Below are 25,273 nucleotides of genomic sequence, written 5' to 3'. Positions count from 1 at the left end.
ATTGTCCCTGAACATTTAATCCCAGAATTGTGCATTAGGCGGTTAGGTTACCAGGTTCTGGCTGTATGCTCATACCCATCTACATGAATACAAAAATGTTCTAATCAAATTATTGCTCTGCACGCATGGCCCTTTATTGCACTAACCCCACTTTATTTGCACTGTTTTGCACTTCTGTGGCATCTATTCACTTTATCCAATAGGGACACTTTGAAGGCTTGCAATGACTTGCTGCTATTTGTCATGTGATTGTTTTGTATTTTTGCACACCATTTTTTGCTGTGGTAACTTGTGTAATGTTTTAAGAACCAGAATCTTGGTTTTTGAATGTGATATGATTTTATAAATATGTTTTTGAATAAATTAATTTTATGAATAATTAGACTTAAATGTGCGTTTTATTTGTTGAATACAAATTCCCTGTTTTTCGAGTGAGGTCCCCGTCAACAAAAAATAAGGGGAAGACCCATCGTGTATATAGGTATTGTTTTCAGGGCAATCGCCCTGCGGGTCTGAAGGGTTCCATATGGCAGCTACAATAATGCAAGATGGGCTCCCGCAACATTTAGCGTGATCCGGCGGTTAGAGCATTGTGATAGAAAGGGCATCAAATAAAGATAATGGAGTTCATTGCTACAGCATGGCAAAAACCTTTGTCCACCCACTGAAGGGATCACTGAGCACACGCCCCATATTCTCCCAGGGCTAAGTGGATTTTTTTTGCTCCATGAATGAATAGGAAGATTCAGAAACTGCCAAAGTGGAAGGAGAAACTTTGTACAGAAGGGCTGGTTTGAGGGTTGGTGGGAGATGTATATTGGAAACTCCCTATACTTCACATCAAGTCCATAAAGCCACAACTCCAGTCTTTCATCACCTTGAAGATTCTGGTTCCTCTATTCAAGCCACCTCTGGTTGTCAACCATCCTTCATGCAACAGCACAGTATTACCATGTGTAAGGCCCTTCTTAGGGGGAAATCAATTAAGTATACTGCAAGGCTCGGTGAAATTACAGATATTAATGATTACCAGGTTGCAAAAAACAGAGGTCATTAAACAAGTCGATTATAGAAGGGTGATGGGTAATGGCTGGACCAGCAAATATAAGTTGTTTCATAGGAGCAGAGTTGGGGAAGAACTGTGCCTTCAATAACTCAAACTTTCTGACCTCAGTCTGTTTGGTATGTCCTCTTGCCAGGATACTGCAGAAACCTGTGTATGAACGCACTGGTGTCCCATCCACCAGTGCAGGCCTCGGGTGTATCCAATGCCAATACTCTTAGATCTCTCTTCTATCTATAATTTTCTTATACTGTGCCACACGCCCAAAGGCCTCAGGGCGCTCACAAGACAGACAATATTAAAACATGAAAGAGAGAAAGCAGAAAAGGGTCCGTCACAAAGAGGCGAGAGGGAGAGAGTCTAAGAGCTCAACCTATTTTGCCAGAGTGTAGATGGAACGACTGCTTGTACCATGCCTGCACAGGGGGTTGGTCACCAGATAAAGCTTATGTGGACCACCAGCAGTTACAAAGTAATATAACATAACAGGTGTAATTGTAAAGCGCACGTTCACCCCCGAACGGGCATTTTGGCGCTAATAACAGATGTTTATTGTTACCCAACTTAATGGTACTTTTATCGACCTCAGAAGGATGAAGGGCTGAGTGGACCTACTGGGATTCGAACCTGTGACCATGAGGTCAAACACAGGCCAATGTAGCGGATGCATTAGTCCACGGAGCCTCCATGTCTCCTCATCTATTGCATGATAGTGTGACAGTTCCCTGCTGCTTTGGTTTTTCGGAATATATCTGGGTTCATACCACTTTTTAGGACTTGAGCACGAGGATCAAATGTTCTTGTTTTTCTACCTATTCTTTCTGTTTGTCAAAGAAAAGGAAAATAATGTATTATGTGCATTTTTAGAAAAACGAATGATTTATGTGCAGTTTAGAGAATGCATTTCCTTTGAGGATGCTCCCATCCTGATGTTATCTAGAAAAGGATCCTGACCTGGAGGGCTGATTGCACTGCCAAAGTTTGACACACAATGATACCTGAGAAGGTAGACCAGAGTGATCTTTGTTTTAGAGGGAACAAGGAGGGCAATAGGAAAAGGCTTCTGACTGAACGTAAATGTTAGCACAGGAGATGGCCAGTGCCTGGGCATTTTAGGTATTTCCTCTGCCCCACATGTGACATAGAAGGGTCTGAACCGGTCAAGTATTTCTTCTGCACAATGGTCACCTACTGATGTCCATCAAGGTCACACGTTGGAGGGGCCAGTGAACTCAACGACAGTGCAAAGTGTTGGAGCTGAGCTGGCAGTGCCCTTAGCATGTGCTTTCCAAGTTTGCAGAGTTGTGGGGATGTACTGTCTCCATCGAGCTAATTTTTCATTTGATAAGCGTTTGATATCCTGCTTAGAATTGTATTCATTTTGTAAGATGGAGGCGTGGCCAACCTATGCACAACAGGCCATTTCCTTTGTGAAAAGTTTCCTTTCCCTAAAGCGGCTGAAACGGTCAGGAAAACAGACTAAGAATGCAAACATAGCTTATAGTAATGTTATAGTTAATGGGAGGTTTGTATAGTGCAACAAGAGACAAATGGGAGCTAAGCCTTACACAACCTGATAACTAGAATAATGACCGATTGACACCAGCTGAGCAAGCCGTGTTATGTGATGGTGGCTGCATTATCCTTGCTGCTTTTTTTTGCTTAAGTCTGTGTACAGGCCACAACACCATCTATCAGTAGTCCTTTTCAGCATTCATTAAATTAAGTCATTGGTCACATAGAAACATGTACAGATTGTGGCTGCAGAACATTGTATTGAACTGTCCCTCTGTTGTAAATCTTAACAGTGTGAACACTCTGGTTTACAGCAGACCGTAAAAGCTTCTGCACTATACACAGCACCGGATACTTAAAAAGCTGGCCACCTACGAAAATGGGACTAGATGAAGACAACGAGCCAGACAACGAAGGATGCAACTTGAGCTGTTTGGTTGCAATTGGTCGATTGCATCCCCATATAGTTCCGCAACCTCTCAACGGAGAGATTAGAGTTAAATCAACAGAGTATGTCTCACGACATACAATAGATGGAAAGTTTATTTTCGTAGACCAGAGGTAAGAAACCTTTTGAAAAATGTTTTGACATTTGGAAATGTATTGTACACTGCTATAAATGAAACCACTCTGCCTTCATCGTGTACCCGCCAGAAAAAATGTCGGTCCTATCAGAACAGTACAATGTGTTACTGTGGTAGATGTATGGGAGTCTGAATGAAAGAGAGTGGTAACGGGGAATAGTGCATTGGGATAACAAGAGCTGCCGATCTGGTAAGATGCCTCGGAGAAAAACCCTATTCTGTTGTTCTCTGTGTGTGATTTGTAATGTGATTAGACTACTGCCAGTATTGACTCAGCCTTCTGTAATTAAGTGTATCAAGTTCAATTGCCCAATAACACTTGTTATTAAAAATGCAAAATGTAGGGGCGTGGCTTGGCGCCATGGTGAGCGGTTTAGTCCGGTGAGAGCTCCCGGCCATGACCGCGTGTAAACCAGAAATGCCCCGGTAAAATCCAACTTCCATAAAGCAAAATCGGCATCCGGTGGAGTTTGGGGGCTGCTCCAGCTGTAGCTTCGAAATCAATGCCCTAATCCGGCAGAGGACCGAGATCTGCCGAAGTGGCCTGGCGAGCAACTGTGGCAACAAAGCGATCCCAAGATGGCAGCCCGCGATGCTACGCGGCTCGACCCTCCTCCTGAAGACAGTCTGATCGGAGCGGGAGTCGGAGGAGCGCGCCCGTGAGCCTGCAAAGAGTGACTCCTCAGAGGAGCGGAGCGGCGGGGCTTCCCTGGCCCCCTCCCAGCAACAGTCGGCGTGGTGGGTGTCCCCTCCCCCTCCGAAGGGTCCCACGCAAGCAGAGCTACATTGAGAGCCCAGGAGCGGGCCCAGCTACCAGCCGTGGACGAACCTCCCTCCACGGAGAGAACCAGCGCTGCGCCCAGCGGTCCTCCTCCAGTGGCCCCCTGCCTACTCCCTCAACCTCCGGGCAGAGACTCCGAGCCACCCGCCCCAGTGAGCGGATAGCCTCCCGCCGAGGGAACAGATCTGTAACTTGCTAACCTCCCACGGGGGAGCGGCATACTGGTGGGCGGCGGCGGGCCCTGCCAGCAACGAGAGTGGCTTGGGAGCTGCTTCCAACTGGGGGCACAGCGGCAGGACTGAAGGGCCGAACGCGGAGTCGGCTCCCCCACAGCGACGGAAGAAGATCTGCCACAGAGTGCGACAGCGCGGGCCTCCCCGCCCTCCTCTTCCCCCCCCCCTGGCAGGCCCCTGCGGGCCGGGGACGCGGGGAAGCAGCTACCCCCAACACGATCCGTGGTCGGCAGAGCTCCGGGGCTGGGGAGGAGTTAACCCCGGATTCCACACGGGCCGGGGCCCGAGTTAGAGCAAGGTAGGGCAGCACTTGCTGCAACCACTAAAGCTGGTCAGGGGCCCCCGCCTCTCATCCCTGGCTCCCAAGAGTGCGCGCGCGGGGCCTTGGCTGCAGCGACCCACCACAGAAGTGGGCCCCTCACCCGAACTCCCTTCTGAAGCGGCACCCCTTCTCCATCAAGCGCCGCGGACCTCAGCCCACCGTAGCCCTTCGGCCCGGTGCTCCTGTTTGGCCCATGAGGCAGGCCGTACAGGACTAACGGCCCCCCGATCAACCGAGGCTCCTAGCAGCAGAGCCGCAGGACAAGCCGGCTCATATCCACGGCCCCCCCCTGTGAACAACTAAAAGCAGCCCTCGGAGGTGGGCGTCCCGACCCCTCTCCCCCGCTACACACACAAAGCACAATGTCAAGGAACCCTAAAACGCCCAAACACGCTGATATAGCAACTCTGCTAGCGACGCCTGCGGGGGGGGAGACAAAGAAGGGAGAGCGTCACGACTCGGCGAGAGCACCCTCCGACTCCAATACGGAGATGTCAGCTCAAACCATCACCAAAGCAGACCTCCGGGAGCTTCTATCGGCCATAACCAAGGAATACCAAAAAGGGACAGAAGAATTGAAAGGCAAAATATCGCCCCTAGACAAGAGAGTAAGGGAAGTTGAAATCAGGACAGAAGAAATAGAAACAACCCTGTTTGAGCAAAACTTTGAGATCGGAGAGGGGGCGGACAGACTAGCTGCATTGGAGGCCAGATGCGAAGCCTTGGAAAACAAGCAAGAAGAAACGGAAAATAGGTCCAGGCGCATCCATCTGAGAGGAATCCCCGAAGAAGAACTCGACCACTATGTCAATGACTTATTCCGCTTCATACTCACGCTCCCGGATGGAGCCCCTCTGGAATTGGACAGGGTTCACAGGGTCAGGGCCAGGCAAAATACAACCTCCCCGCCAGACGTCCTAGCACGAGTCCACTTCTACAAGGTCAAGGAAGAAATCATGAGGGAAGCTAGGAGCTCAGCCCGTATCAGCTTCAGAGATGCCGAAATATCCTTGTACCAGGACCTGGCAGCAGCTACACTTGCCAAAAGAAAAGCCCTCAGACCACTCACCGAATGGCTACAGGACAGGAAAACATCATACCGCTGGGGGTTCCCCACAGTCCTAATTTTCAACTGGGAGGGGAAACCGAGACTAATCCCCCTCCCTCAAGGAAACCGAGCGCTTCATGAACCCGGATGCTGAGGGGGAGACTCCCGAAGGGGCTGGGGAGACCTCGGGGAGACCCCATAGAGACCCCCCAGGGTCATGGGCCAGAGTATCGGGCCGCCGCAGACCCTGAGGTCCAACGAGCAAAACAAAAAGGGACAACAACCGATAAGGTGGAGCTCCCCTCCAGTCACAGCCCCGATACAAGGAGGAGGCTCGGCACTTCCCCTCGGAACTGATTACTGGCCCAGTGGGCAATAGAACCGAACTTACCCGTGTTGCTCCTCCGAACGAACTAACTACTGGCTCAGGCCTCTCAAGTTCAATCTCCCAGGCCGCTCCTCTGCCTTCCTAAACGGTGGGGAACCACTCTCATGCAGCCGGAGACAGAGCCCCATCCCCTCCTTCGGAGGAAGGCCGAACATCTTCAACCTGGATTTTACCGGTTAAAGGAAGAGGCATGCCATGCCTCCATCGAAGCTGTTACACCGGTCCGGCCAAGTGCCCCGTTGGCCAAAGGCTGGTCCGGAAACCTTGTTATTGTTTGGGGGTCGGGAGGAGGGGAGGGAGGGAGTCCCTGGGGGTGGGAGGGGGGTCTGCTGTAAGAAGACACCGAAAAATCTGAATCATCCAACCTCTGGGGAAGACCATGAGCTGAACTACTCTGTGTTCAAGGGATGGGTTCATTAAATAAGTCTCTCCTCATCACGACTTGGAATGTTCAGGGTCTCAACGCGCCAAGAAAACGGAAGGCGGTAGAACACAGACTGGACCAACTTGCAGCCGACGTTGTCTTCCTCCAAGAAACTCACCTCATTGGAGAAGATGAAACACAGATCCACTTCCGACGCTAGCCGAAATGTTACTTCGCCTCAGCCAAACAGAAAAAAAGAGGAGTTGCAATCCTGTTAAGCCAAGACCTGCCACTAACCCGGATTACCGTCAGAAGAGACCCTGAAAGGAGATTCCTGCTCCTAAAAGGCCTCCTAGTCGAACAGCCAATCACCCTATTAGCACTCTACGGTCCAAACAAAGACCAAGGGCAATTTCTCCGCAACCTCCTTCCTATTGTCACCGCCTTCTCCTCTGGACACTTACTAATTGGAGGAGACTTTAACCTATCTCCAGATCCCAACATGGATAAGACGCTCCCAGCGTCCAGGGAAGACTTCAGCAGATCCCTAGCCATGGCCGAATTCCTCCGGGAAACCGAAACGATAGACATCTGGAGTCTGCGCAACCAGGGAGAAAGAGACTATACCTTCTTCTCACATGTCCACAACGGGTATTCGCGGATTGATCTCTTACTAGTCTCTAGCCCCATTGCCCCCTGTGTGGAAGAAACTCAAATTGGGCACATTGCTATCTCAGACCACGCACCAGTCACGATGACTCTGCTCCTCCACGGAGCCCCAGAACCCACCCAACGGCAATGGAAATTACAGGACCACATCTTGGCCGACATAGCGGCTAGCTCTGACCTCTCCGAAGCGATCCAAAACTATTTAGCTGAGAACACAACCCCAGACTCCTCAACGGCAACAGTGTGGGACGCCATGAAACCGGTGATCCGAGGGGTGGCAATGGACGCCTCAGGCAGGCTCAGGCGGCAAAACCTGTTGAAGCAGCGAAAGCTGGAGGAGCGGCTAGTCGAACTGGAAAACAAGCTTAAACATCGCTACACGAAAACAATGAACCGCAAACTAAAAAAAGCAAAGCGAGAACTGAAGATGCACCTGGCAGACCGGGCCGCCAGAACTTTAACCTACACGAAACAATTTTACTATCTCAATAGCAACAAAGCGAACCGGCTCCTAGCTCACAAACTGAAAAAGCTCCAAACCACGAACCACATCCAAGCCCTGCTGGATAAAAACGGCTCCCTACACCACCTAGACCCGGAAAAGCTCGAGATAATGGTCCAACACCACCAGGAAATCATGGCGGGACCCCCGACCCCGGACCACTCCATTGCTCAGTTCCTAGCCCCAATTCCAAAGCCGCAACCTTCACACCTGGTGTCCGACCTGGAGGGCCCAATATCGGCGGAAGAAGTCAGCGAAACAATCCGCCAGCTGAAGAATACCACACCTAGGCCTGATGGGCTGACCACGAAATTCTATAAGAAGTTTGCTCACTTGCTGGCACCCCACCTGGCAAGTCTATACAACTCGTTCCTCTCCACTGGCTCCACGACTGCATCCATGAACAAATCCATAACTGTGCTAATCCCGAAACCTGGGAAAGACCGCACGCAGTGCGCATCATACAGGCCCATATCCCTCCTAAACAACGACGTGAAGATCTTTGCCAAAATCTTGACGAACAGGCTGGCCCTGCTCCTCCCAGAAATCATCCACCCGGATCAAGCAGGCTTCATCCCAGGGCGGGGAACCCTAGACAACATCCGTAGAACCGTTAACATCATAGACTCAGCAAACAGAATGGGCTCCAAGATGACAGTTCTCTCCCTGGATGCACACAAGGCTTTCGACATGTTGGACTGCGGGTACCTGAAGGAAGTCCTAGGACATTTTGGCTTCGGCCCAAACTTCACAAAGTGGGTCCTTGCCATCTACCAAAATCCCCACACGAGGCTGCGACTAAACGGAGTCAAATCCGACAAAATCAAAATAACCAGAGGCACAAGGCAGGGATGCCCACTTTCCCCCCTCATCTTTGCCCTCTCAATGGAGCCTTTCGCGGACAGGATACGTCTGAACCCATCCATACATGGGCTTACGGTCAAGGAGGAGTCATACAAAATAGCACTATATGCGGACGACGTGCTGCTCACCCGACCCACGGAATCCATAAGAGCACTTTGGCGGTCCCTCGAGGAATTCCGCGCAGCTTCGGGGTTCACAGTAAATATCCGCAAATCTGCTGCCATGGGCATCAATATCCCAAAGAAGATCAAAACACTGCTGGAAGCCGAGCTCCAGATCCCTTGGGCAAAAAGCAACATCAACTACCTGGGAGTCCAGCTCCCCAACAAAACCGAGAAGCTGTATAAGGCAAACTTCCCGGCAATCTTCAGAGAATTGAAAAAAGACATCGGACGCTGGAGAGCCCAGGAGATCTCGTGGTTCGGGCGGATCACGGCGATAAAAATGAACCTAACCCCACGGCTGCTATATTTTGCTCAGGCACTGCCAGTGGTGATCCGGGAGAAGGCTCTGCGTAAGCTGCAAGGGGAGGTGCTGAGCCTCGTCTGGGAAGGAAAGAAGTCAAGAATCCCAAAACGCATCATGCTCCGGAGTGCTGCCCTGGGAGGTCTGGGGGTCCCGGATGTGGCGAGGTACTGCTTGGCGGCCCAGCTGGCCCCAGCCTTCTCCTGGAAGCTTCAGACCAACCACCCCCGGTGGCTGCAGCTCGAAGATTGGTGTAAAACCCCGATTGAATGACTGCCCCACAGCAAGGATCCCAAGGGACCCCCAAATGAGGGTCCACTACCATCAACTAGAAATGCTGTAGCCAGCTGGAGGAAGGCGGCCCGCCGGTGGAGATGTAGGAGCACAATGGGCTTCCTCACCCCGGTCTGGGACAACCCTGACTTCTCCCCAGGAATCGCACCAAACCAATTCGCGGAGTGGAGAGCCGGGGGCCTGGAGACCTTAGCAAACTTGTACAAGAATGGTCGCCCATTAAACTTCGAGGAGTGCAAAGCAAAGTTCAAAATCCCGGAAACCGAAAGGTTCAGATACGAGGAGTGCAAAGCAAAGTTCAAAATCCCGGAAACCGAAAGGTTCAGATACACACAACTAAGGATGTCGAACGAGCAAGTCAGGAAGCACGGCAGCAGGGAACTTTCGGCACTAGAGCTTACTCTGTCAGAAAGCCTCCCGAAAGGGAAAATCTCCACCCTGTACAAAATTCTGGATAGGACTGACCCCTCGATAAGAGCCCTAGATGCTTAAATGGGAAGAAGACATCGACAGACCGATCAAACCCGAAGAATGGCAGCACATCTGGTCCCGCGCACAAAAGAGCTCGAAGAGCGTGACCAACAAAGAAAATGCGTTTAAAGTTTGCTATAGATGGTACCGCACCCCCGAAATTCTAAACAAATGCAACGCAGCCATCCCTGCCCAGTGCTGGAGGGGATGCCAGGACCGGGGGAACCTTGTTCCATCTCCTTTGGACTTGATCCGAAAGCCACCCAGTTCTGGGAAAAGGTCCTGGATCAAATTAAGGGAATTACCGGACTTTCCATACCCTGGGACCCAGGAATTGTGTTGCTGGGGGGGACCAATTCCCCCTGACAGGCGCCCTGGCGGATCTCTGCTCCCACCTCCTCACGGCCGCAAAACTTTCTATCGCCAGACTCTGGAAAAACCCGGAAAGCCCGTCTACGCAAATGTGGCTGTCCAAATGCTGGGACATTGTGGCAGCCGAGAAAATCACGGCTGTTAGACTCGGCAATAAGCCTAAATTTGAACGTACCTGGGCCCCCTTCCTGGACTTCGTGCAGCAGTTCCCCGGCCTGGCGAGGCAGCCCCCGACGCTGCGCTGGATGGAATCCCAGCACTGAAAAGTGGGGAATGGAATCGCGGGCTGTGACGTGGAACAGTCCCCTGAACACCCCCAAGTCATTATAGACTATAAAGACTGGAGACACGAGCACAGCAGAGCCGCCACAGAAGGAACCCAACCCACACCCAGCTACATAGGAACTTTGGAAATCATGACCCTTCCCCATTGTGGAATAAAGCAGTCTTCCCACCTGCCCCCCGTTACTCCTGGATGACCCCGTCTCCCCCCCCCCCAGATGTTATTTTGGACTTTAACGCTGACAAACTCTCATGATTGACGATATCTCAGCTATGTTTATTGTTCTTTTCTTTTGTTGTCTTTCTTCTCTTAAAATATTATAACAAATGTAACCTCAAGCAATGTTTGCACTATGTACCGCTTGTTATGCCAAAACAATAAAAACAATGTTGAAAAAAAAAGAATGCAAAATGTAAAGCTCTTGGTTGTAATTGAATATGCATAATGAATTGATACAAAATAGATGTAACATTGATGTTCTTTCCGGATTGCCTTGTGATGAACAAGTGTTACAAATGAAGTGTAGCAACCTTCAATATTGAAATGATACTACTAAGAGAGTACAACCAACATAAGATCTATACTCACCCAACTTAAGATGTTTTCACTTGATGTGAATGAATCCTTCAACATTAAATTTCTGGCTCTTCACATAAAACCTTTCCAGCTGGGCAACAGTGTCTATGGCAACCATTTCCTTTCGTCCAACGTTGTGGAGACATCCTGCTTGTAATGCGTTGGCCTATGTAACACAAAAGATTCAGCCTGAGAACAACTAGTTGGCGAACCTTATAGATATTTGAAGTTGTAATGGAATTCAAATTGAATTGTTGCTGTGTGTAGGGCTGCATGACGGCTCCTAATTCTGAGGCTGATCAGAATAATAAAGATTCAAATTAGAAAAAAGAAGCTGAATACTGATTAAATTGCACCTATCTCAAATTGTGACTTAGTTTGAATAGTAAGTAAATTGGGTATTGATAATGTCTCTCAAGAAAGAATCTTTCCAAACCTTCATCTTTTTTCAAAAAGCCTTTAATTTTAGAAAAGTTTATTAAAATAAATAGTTGTCTTCTTTACTAAAAGTTCAACATGAATAGAAAACGTCATCATAAATTGAAATCCTCATAAATTGAGATCCTCAACAGAAATTGAAATCCTTCACACGTGTTTCTCTTTCATATATTAGCTGACAGTTCTTCAGGAGGAAAGGAGCCTCACATTTGGCTTTAGATATTTTGAAACAAATGGGTGTAAGCAAAAAATGATTTCTGCTTCTTGAAACAGAGTATTGTCACTTTAAAGTTGTAGGCTAGAAGTAGTTATATTTGCCAAAAGTTGTTGTTGTTAACCTTGATTAGTTTTCTTAATGTATTGAAAACGAGCTTCCGTGTTGCTTTCCCGGATCACAGCGTGATAACCATTGGTCAGCATTCCATCTCAAACATGACACCAAAAAGGGCAGGTTCCTTACTGAGACAACATCCTATCGATCATAAATGAAGAAGGTCTTACTTTACATATGCTTCAAAATCTGTAAGCTGCTTTTGACAGCATGCACAGCATGCCACTGGCACCAATAGCAAAGGCTTTTGGAAAATTTGAATCAATCCTCCCGTGGCTCAGGTCGTTTCTCTCAGGAAAACCTGAAACTGGGCATCTTCAGCTCAATGTCCCCTGTCACATGCAAAGTGGCCCAGAAATCCTCCTATCACATTTATGACTGCTTTCTACTCGTGTGTTTCTCACATTTTAGGCTCACTCTCTGCTCATGTACTCATTAGTAACTGTGACACTGAGAGGGCCACAACAGGAGTTTCCATTTCATCCAACCATTGGAGCCACCCAGAGAAATGGTATGGGAAGAACTGATTATAACACACAAGAACAAACTCATGCAAAAAGGAAAGGAACTCTTATCCCATTTAGGACAGCAAGCATTCCAAATTAAACACATCAGTCACACCAACACCAATGTGTTACCCGCTGACATGCTTGTATTCTGGCAAAGTCTTTAGGCATCGTATTAATTAAGTACTACCCCTGCTGAGCTAGGACATTTCTTTTGCCATACCACGGGGCGTGTTACAGATTTTTCCTTAGTAAAATGCCATTCAAGACAACCAGGATTAGAGTCAAAGCAATTTATGACATTGCTTCACTCCCATTAAGCTCATGAAAGGAACCTAGCTTTTTCCAGAACTCAGTAAACCAAAATTCTCAGAAACATAGGTTGACTCAGACATTATGAAAAAACTGGAAACTACCTTTTGGTAAATGTCTGTTTAGGTGGAGAGCATTCAAAGTGAAACGCATAAGTCACACCAGCAAACAATATTGTGCACACTCAAATGCATGTTCTCTGGCATATCATAATGAAACATTTGCTAATGGTGGAAACTGAAGCATCAATTGAAGTTTCAGAGAGAAACCAAGACAAAAAGGACACGAACATTAATATTTTGAATATTGATTTGTGGTGTATTCAAATCTTAGTTTCCACTGAAGACCCTCTACCACATCAATTTGTGCAGGTTGGTGAGAACACCATAAGCCCCCTGGCCACTAGTTTAATCGTTTTGCTAGAGCATTTCTCATGAATTGTTAACTATAAAATACATTTCAGGTGTGCGTATTGCCCACCGACTTTGGGAACATGCATTTGACTATTTTGGACATGGCAGTCAGTGGAAGGTTCCGATACAGAGTTGATTGTTAACGTTGCCTGGCTTTGGTTAGATCTCACAACGCTCATCCGAAGCCCACTCACTCCAAAGGGCTTAAAATGCAATCGGAAAGATGTAAATATGATCAGTATCAAGTAAAGATTACGTTCGACTATATCTCTCATATGTAAGATATTGGTTGAAAGAGAATGAACAATGTGCGTGGTTGCATAAAAATGCCTAATTGTGGAACAATCTGGCTCTTTTAATGCATAATTAGACGTTCTGTTGCTAAAGGTGGATCAGTAAGGGTATGCTAGAGGTAAATTACTTGTTAGAAGATGAGTGTTTGAGTCGTCGTAATGTCTTATGTGATAAATACAATTTCCAAGCAAGGGATAGGAAGGGTTTCTTAGACATATGCATGTTATTGTCAGAGAGAAATGCTTTAACAGAGGCTTCCTTGGCGGGCAGACCATGGTTATGTGTGATGTTCGATACTCCACCCCGAAGGGTGTCCACGGTTTTGTGGCTTATGCCAACTGGGGTTGAAATAACCGATGGCTCGGACTGACTGCGACAGAAATGGTCTATTGAATTGTCATGTTCACCCAGAGCGAATGGGATGATACGACTAAACTTGCTGCTTCTGCAAAACTGGATCTTAATCTGTGACTTGTATGGAACGGAAACAAATTATGTGAAGGTTGTACTGGACGCCTGAAAAGATGCATTATTTGGGCCTTCTAAACAAGGATTGCTGCTGGGGATGTGGGAAGGAGAGGGGGACAGTAACACATATGCTATTGGAATGTTCAAGGGTTGAAGATTTCGGATGGGTGTGCTTGACAGGGTAGACATAGTGGGGAACATTACTATTTCAAGAAATCCTCAATGTTCTATAATAACTTTACGGGGACATGACTTGGGGGTTACTTTTGGTACTAAACTTTGGATTGTAAGAGCACTTGTTTTAGTTCACAACCAAAACCAAACTAGGAAAAAAACTCACTTAGACCTTGCTGAATGACTTGCTTATCCTTTCTAACTATGAGAAAGTCATGTACAGGAAGAGGGAGAATTCTGACTTGTATGACGAAATATGGTCAGCATTCAATGAACTGTATGGTTATCCTCTTGTTCCGCGTCATGTGATCTGTTTTTGAGGATGATGTGGCAATTGAGTTTATTTTTTGTTGTTGTTTTCTTTGTATGTGTTGAGTGTTTGTTTGTCCTGTACATGTTTGATTCTCTGGATTGTGCTCAGCCGTAACCTGGCATTGTTAAAGCTCCATTTTACTATGTTTTAGATAGAGTTGGAAGTTTGTGGCTTTTGTTTTTCCTTCTTAAGCCATAACTGGGTTAGCTAAGTTGATGTACGTTATATCTATTAACTGGTTTATGGTACTTTGAAAGACTGAGTTGTGTACACCGTTATTATATTGGTTATAGCACTTGCTGTACACTAAAGTTATACATCAATTTTTTTTAAAAAAGAGATATAAATAAAAAATATTAAAATAGTCAAGATGTGATGCTATGGTATAGGAACAGCGGAGAGTGTGAGAATCTGTTGTGGCAGATTCAGCTGATAAAAGTACAAACTCGCAACAGCACTAATATGAGGAATCATGAGTGTGTTTTTAAAATGAAACACTTGGATGTCTCTTCATTCAAGATGCATGACTCCAGATGGAAGTTCAGCACTGGTGGACAGGGATATTCACTACTCTTGATAGGGTTTGCATTGAGCAATTTGTTACTCAAGGTAGATATTGCAAGAAGTCAACTCACTTTTTAAACAAGGTTTTTTAATGGTTTCTGGTTTCCACTTGGACGCATGGTTTCTGTGTAATAATAAATGTGTGTATGAGAAGTAAAGTAAAAAGGACAACCAACTGCTCATGTAGCTACAGATAATGTTGTAGACAACCTGTGGCTTTCCCCAGACTTCAGGTTTGCGATTTATCCCAGAAAGTATGCCCGGGAGCAGTTTGAAGCCCACCAGTAAGGAACATGCTTACCTATCTGAAGACTATGGAAAGTATCCAGACAGACTGCAATTGTTTGTCGGTGTTCTGATAGTGTCAAATGCAATGGATCAAGCGATGTTCTGGCATTGGCTTGATCATGTAGAAGTCTGCCATCAAGAAGAGTAGAAAGGAAGGGCTCCGTTGTATGCAGTGGTTGGAATCTGTCTACTGGTAGTACACAATGCTATTTGATAAAATCCTACCCATAGTCTGTGGTGTGGCAATTATTTCAGTTTATATTGCCACCTATGGCAGGTGTAGAAGGCAATAGGTGAATGCATCCAAAAAAGTATTCTGTTTGCCCTCTGCAGAGGCTCTTTCCAGCTCTTTCGAGAATAAGCAACAATAGTCTTATTGTATGAAAAGCAGAGGTAGAAATATGATGCAATTGTACTATTGTGATATTAGTGGTCTTCTAAAAATGAGAAGTGCTCAGCAATTGTCAGGTTACCATGAACAATTACTGTAAGCTAACAGTGACGTAGCTTGGGCTTCTGAAGAACAAGTGTCACACTTCACACTAGCAGAGGGATTTAAAATAAATGCGTGTTGCATAGTTTTTGAGACCCTCCTTTAAAGCCATTTTGTGTCCATTATAAATGGTCTCTGGTTCGCCATTGATAAAAAAAAAAAGGGGAATATGTTAATTTTTTATTCTGGTTTTTAGTAGCATGCATACTTGTCAACCCTACCGATTTTGGCGGTAGGATACCACTTTTTAAGCAGTCTTACCGCCTACCGATTTAATGGCAACAAATACCGAATTATTATTTATTTATTTATTTGGCCTTGCTGCCTGTGACCCGGCACAGCATGATCAGCATCCTCTGGTGTAGGGGGGGAGGGCGAGCTGGGCGACTGGCCAGGGTGCCATGCCCCCCAGGGTGCCATTAGCCCCCGCCAAGCCAGCTCGGGGGAGTCTTTCAAGGGCTCCCCCGAGCTGGCGTAGCGGGAGAAGGCGCAGCATGCAGGCTTTTGATGTAAAAGGCGCCTATGGTGGCAGGCTAAATGCGCCCCTCCGCCGCGGGTGCCTATGACAAAAGGAGTCATTAACCCACCACCACGCCAGCTCAGGGAGTTTTTCAAGGGCTCCCCCCGAGCTGGCGTGGTGGCAGGCGCCTCATTGCCATTGAATGCATCCGGGGCAGCAGGCTCATTCAATGAAAATGGGCTGCTGACGTGCCCTATTCCTATCATTACCTCCTCGCCGGAATATTTTTGAAACTTTAAGATTCCTATAGATTTTTGGTCACAGAATGTTGGCATGTATGAGCATGCTCTAGAATATAACTATGGAGACTAGTGCTGCTTGAAGTATGAGGAGAGTTCTCCAGCATGGGGTCTGGCATGGATTCACATGCTCATGAATATTCCCCGTCGTCAGGCTGGGAATCCTTGGTAAAGAAAAAATCAGTTTCAGTTTTGTTTCTGAACTGTCTTTCTACTAGTAACCAATCACTGGTTTCTGGGTCATACTGCCCCCAGCCAATGACTGCCCTCTACCTAAGTCCCTCCTCCTTTGGCACCAGGCTCATATGTAGGAAGGAAGGGCTGTTCAAACTAGGTCCCATTTATGTACATGGGCCTTTAAATCCATGTTAGGGAGAATTCTCTTGAAAGGCTAATTTCCCAAACCTAGTGAGTCCCCCAGCAGCTTTGCTGGATTTTTGGGGTTTGTTTTTTTCTCCTGTTAAGAGTGAGACTCTTTTACTCCCACTCTAAGGCATGATTTGAGGTATGTCTTTGACTTGTTATGTGCTTATGGGGTTTCTTTTTACTCCATAGGGTATCTTGTGTCTTTCTTATGTGTGGTACACAGCACCCTCAGTGCAGTACCACAGGGGTGTCACAGTGACCCCCAAACATAGACTCCATAGGGACTGACTACTGTCTCCTAGGGCATGTAAAGTCACCATTGGCTTTACTAGTCAAAAATTGTAAACATAACCAGTACAAACCATCATATTGTGGAAGTACTGGTAAGGGGTAATTCGATTGCCCCTGGGTCTGTTTTCGAGGGGGCACTGTCCCGTCCCCCCTCGTCGAGTTTCTGGCTGGTGGCAGTGGTTACCACGCAAAATATGCCACCGGAATATTCTCTATGGGATTTTCCGATTCATTTTAAACGCACCACTTTTTGGTGCAATGATAAAGATACCGCCGGTTTATTTATTTAATATTAAATCACCGGTTGGGTCTTTTTGCCAGAACTCGATTCTAAAATGGCGTTTGTGTCCGTCTCTGTAACTCCGACCAAGGTCGAGCCCTTTGTTTCACTATTTTGGCGGGCTTCTCCTCAGAAGCCCTCCAAGTGGTGCCACTCTGTCTGGGTTCCACAGGAAGGGTGGAGGGGGGAATTGGCACCCTGGACTGCGTTGCCTTAGCAACCCAAGTTGCACTCTACTCTGATTGGCCCAGTGGTGTGCCGCCCGGCTCACCACTTAGCATGTGTGATTGACAGCTAGGCTGATGAATGGGGGTTTTTCTGCATAAAAGCAGGGCCTTTGGGACTAGAACTTCAGAAGTCGCCACAGGACCTACGAATCCAACGAGGAAGAAGCTGAGCCACCTGCAACCCAACGACACCACCGGTGAAGCCCTGCTACAACGAACTCACCACTTTTTCGACGACAGGGAAGATCTTCTGCTGGAGAGTCTTCTCCCCTTTGAGCTGGTGGGACCAACCAGTTCGCCCTCTTTCGCTCCCAGAAGCGTTACTTGGTGGAATCGCCTGTGCCAAGCCCCCCGGCGGCCGGATAGCCAAGCTCACCACTTTTGACCGCGAATAAAAGGACCGCACCTTTTAAATCGGGAACTCCGCGGCTGGTTTCATCCCTGGGCAGTGTAACGACTCCAGGCTTCCTCCATTACGAGATCCTCTCTTCCTCTGGCTGGAACAACGAACTGCAACCACTGCCAGGAACAACTGTCCCTGCTGGAGCTTCCTTCCCATTTAAGGTATTGTGTCCTGCCTGGCCTCCCTTTCTACAGAGTGCTCAAGGTGTCCCATAAATCCTTGACTTCTATACTGGGTGGACCCCAGACCTGCTAAACTTTGTTTCTTGAACTATTCCAACTCCTTTTTGACACTCTGCAAAGACTCTTAGTGCACTTTAAACCGTGTGATCCTGGGCACATTTTCGCTTGCTCCACTTAAAGTGGGCCTGGCCTATGAACTTTGGCTCTACAGTATAACCTGCCTTTCTTCCCTTTGCTCTGCCTCTTAAAAAGTGTTGGGAACTGTTATTTTTTTATTTTATGCTCTGCCTTTTCTCCCCCTTTTTAACGTAAACTATTGGAGTGCCATCTAGGTTAAGCGCTCACTTCTGTCTTAACATATAGTATGCTTTAACCCTAACTTGTCTGTCAGTTATTAAGGGAGGTGTGTATACTTTACCTGATTGTGTTTTAACTTGCTTTTACTTATGAGTGCTGATATATTACTTCAAGTGTGTTTTTAAATAAATAACTATATACTTTTTATACAAAGCTCTGGTCAGTGTTTGTTTGCTCTACTGTGTTTTGGCCCTATTGTGTATACTCTACATACTGCCCTACTCTTCTTGAGAGAAGTCTGACTCCTCAGCCACAGCTACCAGGTAAATCTGGGTGGTGCAGACTGCTACCAATTGGGTTTACTGCTGCTCCTGTAGTCTTAATCTTTTTGCAGTGTTCCCCAAGGGAACTGCACAGGATTCTGCCTAACAATCCAACATGGAAGCACACACACAGTCTAGTTCTAAGAACCAAGCCATGCGGTCTAGTGTTTTGGGTGTGGCAGGCCTGGAACTACTTTCCCTGGTACTACTTTACCTGGGCTATATAAACCACACCCTGACTGCAGAACATGCTTCGTGTTATTCTGCAACCAGCAGTGCGACGCTCACCGTGTCCAGCTCCTGGTCTTCAGCATTTTCCTTTTAATCCTGCAAGAACAAGATTATTCTGTTTTACCTGAGAAAACACCATCCAGCACTCAGCATCTCAACTGGGCTGCAATCTGTGGAAACCGAGAGAAGAAGAAACATCGCTCACCTGTGAGTACTAGCTTAAGGACTTCCGGCGACCCGCTACCACAGCTGCTGTTCGAACATTGCGACCTGCAATAACGAGAAAGGGAAAAACAATATTAGAACGCGTGCTTCCAAAACATCGAATTCCATCAGTTTTACCTGAATTCCATTGCGCTACGCCACGCTTCCATCCGGAGCACCACAGCGACATCTGCAAAGGAAAAGAGACATATTCAGGTTCGCTTTCAATATTTATTTATTTATTTGAATTTGTAAAGCGCACAAACAGCCCGCAGACATCGAGGCGCTGGAGCAGAGGTTAAGAATGCTTACTTGAGGGTTACAGTGAAGCCGCCCTAGAAAAATACTTGAAAACATTTCAGTAGTTACATGTTACAGTGCGTTGCAGGTAGGTTTTGAGAACTCAAACAAAGAGGTTAGTCTTGATGGCTTTGCGGAATACAGTGTGGGATTCAATGGCTCTGAGGTGCGGAGGGAGTGCATTCCAAAGGGTAGGGGCAACTGAAGGGAAGCTGGAGCCACCCGCACGCGCTTTGTGAGTCCTAGGGACAGACAGGAGGTTAGAGTATTGTAATCTAGATGGTTTTTGAGAGACGGGTTTGGTGATCCTGCGGCTTAGGTAAGGAGGAGCAAGGTCATGGAAACATTTGTGAGTCAAGTCCAAGGCTTTGAAGATAATTCTTTGCTTGACAGGAAGCCAGTGGACTTGTCTTCTGAGTTCAGAGATATGGTCTTTGCGCGAGAGGCCTGTGGCGGCTCTAAGCGCGTTATTCTGAACAGTTTGGAGTTTGGCTATATTCTTGGCAGTGGTACCAATGAATAGGGCATTACAGTAGTCGAGTCTCGAACCAATGATGGCTCTAGCGATGGTGAGACAGTTTTGTTGGGACAGGAATGGTCGGGTCGCATTGATGAGTTTGGAGTAGTAGGCGGATGTGGAAGTTATGGCATTGACCTGTTTATTCATGGACATGTCAGGTTCAAGGTACACTCCAAGGGTTTTGATGGACTGGGAAACAGTGATGGGGATACTGTCAATGACGAAGGAGGAGTACTGTTTGTTCAATTTATTTAGGGTGGATGGCGAGCGAACCAGCAGGAGCTCAGTTTTGTCACTATTAAGGCAGAGCCAGTTTTCTGCCATCCAAGTTTGAATTGTTGAGTAGATTGAGTTTAAGGTATTTTGGTCAGATGCGTAATCACCTGAGAGGGGGATAAGTACCTGGGTGTCATCCGCATAATTTGTATACAAGATGCCCATGGAGTCAAGGATTTTGAACAGGGGCCTCGTAAAGAGGTTGTAAAGGGTGGGTGCTGTGTAGGAGCCTTGCGGGACGCCACACTTGATGGTGCTGGGGTCGGCAGAAGAGGAGTCTGAGAAGACCTTCATAGATCTGTCTTTTAAGAATGATTCTATCCATTTGCAGGCATTGTCTGAGAAGTTAGCTATTGAGGATAGATGCTGGCAGAGAGTTTTGTGGTTGACTAAGTCAAATGCTGCCGACAGGTCGAGGAGCAAGAGGAGTGCAGGCTTGCCTGAGTCTCTGAGGTCATCAATTTGATTCTTCAGGTCAAGGAGAGCTGTTTCGGTTCCATGTCGTGGCCTGAACCCTGATTGCCTAAGGCCAAGGAGATGGTTGTCCTCTAGAAATGTCTGTATTTGCAGGTAGGCTGCTTTATCCAGAATTTTCAGTAGGAAGGGGACAGTGGTGATTGGTCTGTAGTTTGTCGGGATGGCTGGATCAAGTGAGGGTTTTTTGAGGAGCGGGCGGACCCAGGCTTCCTTTAGATTTGGTGGGACTTCGCCAGAGTGAAAGGAGGCCTTGATGAATGCGGTTATGATAGGGGCTAGTGAGAGGGCACAGTCTTTAATTACTTGCGCTGGGCATGCATCCCCCTTGCAATTGGACGGTTTGATGGTATGGAGGAGAGAGATGACCTCTGAGACACTTGCGTCTCTGAAATCAAACTGGGGGGAGGGGTTTGGAAGCTTGGTCGGTGGAATGGATTGACTGCTGGTTATTAGCTTGGAGATCTCCTTTTGGTGATTGAGTATTTTGGTTTATAAGGTTTCAAGTTTATTAAGCATTGCATATTGGATCCAACCTTCACTATTGGAGAGGGTGGGGAAGGGGGTGTCTCCAGATCTCTGAATATGGAGAAGATTTCGCGGCTTCCTGATTTAGCAGAGGAGATTCTGGCATTAAATGACGTTGCCTTAGCTTCAGTAATGGCAGCTTTGTAGAGTTTAGAAGAGGTTTTGAATGCTAGATGGGTGGCTTCTGTTGGGTTATTGCACCAGGTGGTCAGTGCCGCTCTTTTTTTCCCTCGCATCTGTGAGAGGTCCTGGGTGAACCAGGCATTGCAGTGTTTAGTTTTCTTTTCTTTCTTAAGAGTGAGGGGAGCTACCACATTAACGGCCTGGGAGAGGACCCTTCTGAAGTCGTTGGCGAGGATAACTGGGTCATTCGTGAAAGGGGGGAGCAGTGCAGGTACATTGAGGTGCTGAGAGAGGTTGTCATGGGTGAGGAGTTTGGCGCTGCGCGTGAGGGCAGCTGGAAGAGGTGTAGTGGGAGCTTGAGAGTCCCTAGAGGTGTTGATGATGAAGGAAATGAGATGGTGATCGCTCCATGGCAGAGGCGTGATTAGTGTGGGGCTGATTGGGCAGTTGTGTTGAGCGACCCAATCAAGGGTACGGGCTTTTGAGTGGGTGGGGCTCGAGATGGTCTGTGTGAACCCAAGGGTGGATAGCGTTTTTTTTTAGGCTTTGGCGTGGGTGTCTTTGGGGTCGTTAATGCCCAATATTAAACAACCGCACAGCGCTGTACTACCTTAACAGATTTTGGGGGCCTGTTTTTCATCGCCCTCTCATCCACTCGCAGCACCACAGCAGCCTGTGAGGAGAAGAAGAAGAAAGCACAGGTTAGCTTCAAAAGACAATAAAGGCACAGCGCTTCGTGCTTTCTCTTACCTAGAGACGTGCCTCTCCATCCGGCACGCCAGCATCAAGACCTTCATACCCGAAAAGAAGGAGATAAAGACATTAACGAATTCCCACCATAAACAGAACAAAGACTTACAATTTAATAAACCTACCTGCCTACCAGCAGATTCGGGGTCACAGCAGGCCTGGGCCCAAGGAAGGCGTACTGCACCAGTGAAGCAACTCGGCAGCTTGCCAACAAACGTCAAGCGCCACAGCACAAGAAACGCAGGACGGATAGCTCCCCCTACAAATAACTAAGATGAGAAAAGAACGCAGTGGGAAGGGAATCGGTCAGAGGGAGGTGAGAGATTCACCCATTAGAGACAGTTATGACAAATCCTCGCTTCTGTAATTGCAGATTCATTATTCAGCACTGGGCAACTACGCATCCATGGTTCCAGAACTCAGAGCCTTCCAGACACCCCCGGGGATATCAAGTGAGCGCAACAGGTTCTGTGCTTGATACCGGAAGGATATACGCATTACAAATCCCAAATAAAATCAACAGCCGACTCATCCCCTCGTTTCTACAATTCACAAATGAGCTCAAGAGCCTCCTCTGCAAAGAATGGCTCATCCCTAACACCTAGGTCCATACACCGTCCACTCCCAGCCTTAACGGAGACCTTCTGATCTCCACTGTTTCCACCCCTGGTTACTTGTAGATACATTGCTGACTATTCCCATCCCTCCCCTGTTGATTGATCCTCACTGTCTTTTTATGCTCTCTAAACGTATTCTTCCCCCTATGATTGTAAAGCGTTCCATTGCTTCCCGAAGCTAGGTCCACGATCAATAAATATCCTAATAATAATAATCACAAAAGATAACTCGTGACCCTCGCCATCCTGAGTATAAACATCTGGAAAGCCCATGTTGGCGTCTCACATCAACCTATTTCAGCTCAACCCAAGCTTTCTGGCTTTTGGGACTTTCTGCCCTCTCCCAAGGGGTCCATAGTGCAGATCTTCATGGATGACACTGCTTCCATTTTTTACATTGATAAATAGTGAATGCAAAAGTCTTGTGAAATGTGTGCGTTAGCGATGGAATTTTGAGAAAGCACTCTTTCTCAGGACGTCTCCTTTAAGTTTCCTAATTAGCAGATATCCGCAATGACAGCAGACCCCCTTGAGCAGACCTAGGGTCTCATTACAAGTTTAGTGGTATTACGACGGTAAAACCATCAAATGGATTTACTGTTACCGCCACTTGGTCCAGCTGAATTACCACCGGATTACAAGTGGTGGTATGGCCGTGTTCGTCCCCATTCATGGGGTCCATAGGACTCCATGGGGATTTTGGCAGAATTTCCACCACCGGTAATTCCGCCGAAATGGCTGCATTTTGGCGGTAAGGTGATGGAAATACCTCTGGCACTTTGCTGGAGGTTTTTTCTCCACCTCACCGCCAAAACCATAGTTTGCAGGTGCAGTAACACAATACTAACTCTGTTGCCGCTGCATTACTGCCAATTTTAGCCGCACCATCCAACTTGTAATGAGGCCTCTAGTCACTCCACTCACAATAAGGAACTACATCTGGAAGTAGTACAAATACTCTTTTAGGCTTGGGACCGACCAGTTGTTGCTAGGATGTGGTTATTTTGGGCAATATGCGACATGAGTACTTCACATGTAAGATCAAATAATTTCAATGTTTTTTGCTAAATATTATTTGGGGGAAATAATAAATAGGGTTTTCTTTTTTTCACACTTGACCTGCCATAGCAGGACACCTTTGTAAATCATGTGTTTGTAACTACACAAACGATTATAACATTTTTAGTTAACTTATTGTATTTGTTGATTTCTACTATTTACAAATCTGACTGTCTGGACTTAATTACTCATCCAATTTCTCATTAGAAAACATGTCCACAAATTATGTGGATGCCCATGTTTGTGTAAATTCACGCATCACAGAAGCAAAAGCCTTGATTGTGAGTTAATACCAAGTGATCCTAAATTACCAAACAATGTTATAAATAACAAAAGCAGACTGTGTGTACCGAGTTTGTAGCCTAAATTGCCTTGTAGTAAAAGTGTTTTGTAAAGATCTTTGGATAAAAACCTGCTGCACTCTCTTTAGACCGCCAAACCCACAAAATGATTCTACTCAGAAGTATTGTATTGTATTAGGCAAGATTTGGAGTACTACCCTTTGGGTGCACTACAACAACCTTGACCTCCTGGCAATTGGAACCCAACCTTTGGTATAAGTCCGTACTACACAGGTTGGTAGCGTGATTGAGCAGCCAGGCTTATCTCAAGAGGGGTCAATCTGAGCAGTAGTGGAGTTACAGAGATTCACAGTGATAAGTATCCAAATAAACTCTTGCACACAAGGTTTCTTGATTCAACCATTATTAATTTAACAGTCAGTTTAAATAAGCCTTCTTCAGAAGGGGCAATATAATAGTAAAACACAAATATACTTCAAAAATACACACTCTTAGTTTCTCTAAATCAGCAAATACCCATTTGGGATGGCACACACACTTCCTACACTCTCAGGGCACTGTGGACATTCATATATCACTGTTGCATTTAGAGCAGTACTTAGTAGTATGGCAAAGGGTTATTAGAATAGAACAAGAGATCACACACATATTCTGAAGCAGGTAAATACTTTTGAACCCCCAATGGCAGAGCAAGTTAACCTTTTCCTGGAAGGAAGGTAAAAAAAACACACTCAGAGGAGAGAAGAGTCATTCAGGGAGCTAGGCCAGGGCAACGTCAATTGGACAAAAGTCTACGTGAGCAGAAGAACTTCTAACAGGTAGGTAAGTCTTACACAATGTTTTTAGAAGTCTTTGTAGAAAAGAAGAATCAATGTAGGGCCACAAGCTGATTAGGCTTGTGAGGTAAAGAAGCTGTTAGCAACTCTACAAGAAGTAACCAAGACAAGACTCAACTGAGATCAAGTAAGGCTAGACAAGAGGTAAGTTCTCTCAGACTGTACAGTACCTTTGGTTAGAATAAATGGTTCCAGCTGGCTTCTGTTCCTGTGTGGGTCTGCAGATCCTGTTGTTCCTGTGCTTCAGTCGTGGGAACAAGAGGGGGGACTTCTGGGGACTCCTGCACACAACGGGACGGTCGACGACAGAAAAGGACAAACTTCTAGTCAGCAGCACTTTGCGGTTTCAGCTCCTCGTGTCTCAGCAAATAGCACCACTGCAGACTCTCGGATATCACTCTGGACTTTCCTCGTATCTAGGGTCCAGCACTCTGTTGAGGTGGCTCAGGCTTGGTCAGTCCGCTTACTAGTAGTCCGGAAGATTTTCCAGCGGCTTGGGTCTGACTTAAAAGTGATGCACTCCAATCTGGTGTTCCT

At 46.8% G+C, this 25,273-nt stretch overlaps 1 protein-coding gene across 13 annotated transcripts in view; it reads left to right on the top strand.

Moving 5' to 3' along the window:
• BMAL1 (basic helix-loop-helix ARNT like 1) overlaps positions 1–25,273 on the top strand; it is a 989,350-nt gene that overhangs the window by 677,629 nt on the left and 286,448 nt on the right. For all 13 annotated transcript variants that reach the window (XM_069623618.1, XM_069623617.1, XM_069623625.1 and 10 more), the window contains one exon: positions 2,893–3,139. In XM_069623618.1, the coding sequence (XP_069479719.1) occupies positions 2,893–3,139 (247 nt within the window). The remainder of the gene's footprint in view (positions 1–2,892; positions 3,140–25,273) is intronic.

This window comes from Ambystoma mexicanum, chromosome 11, assembly GCF_040938575.1.
Source record: "Ambystoma mexicanum isolate Mex_15411 chromosome 11, UKY_AmexF1_1, whole genome shotgun sequence".
NCBI classification, from domain to species: Eukaryota; Metazoa; Chordata; class Amphibia; order Caudata; family Ambystomatidae; genus Ambystoma; species Ambystoma mexicanum.
This window is presented reverse-complemented; position numbering and strand designations above follow the sequence as displayed.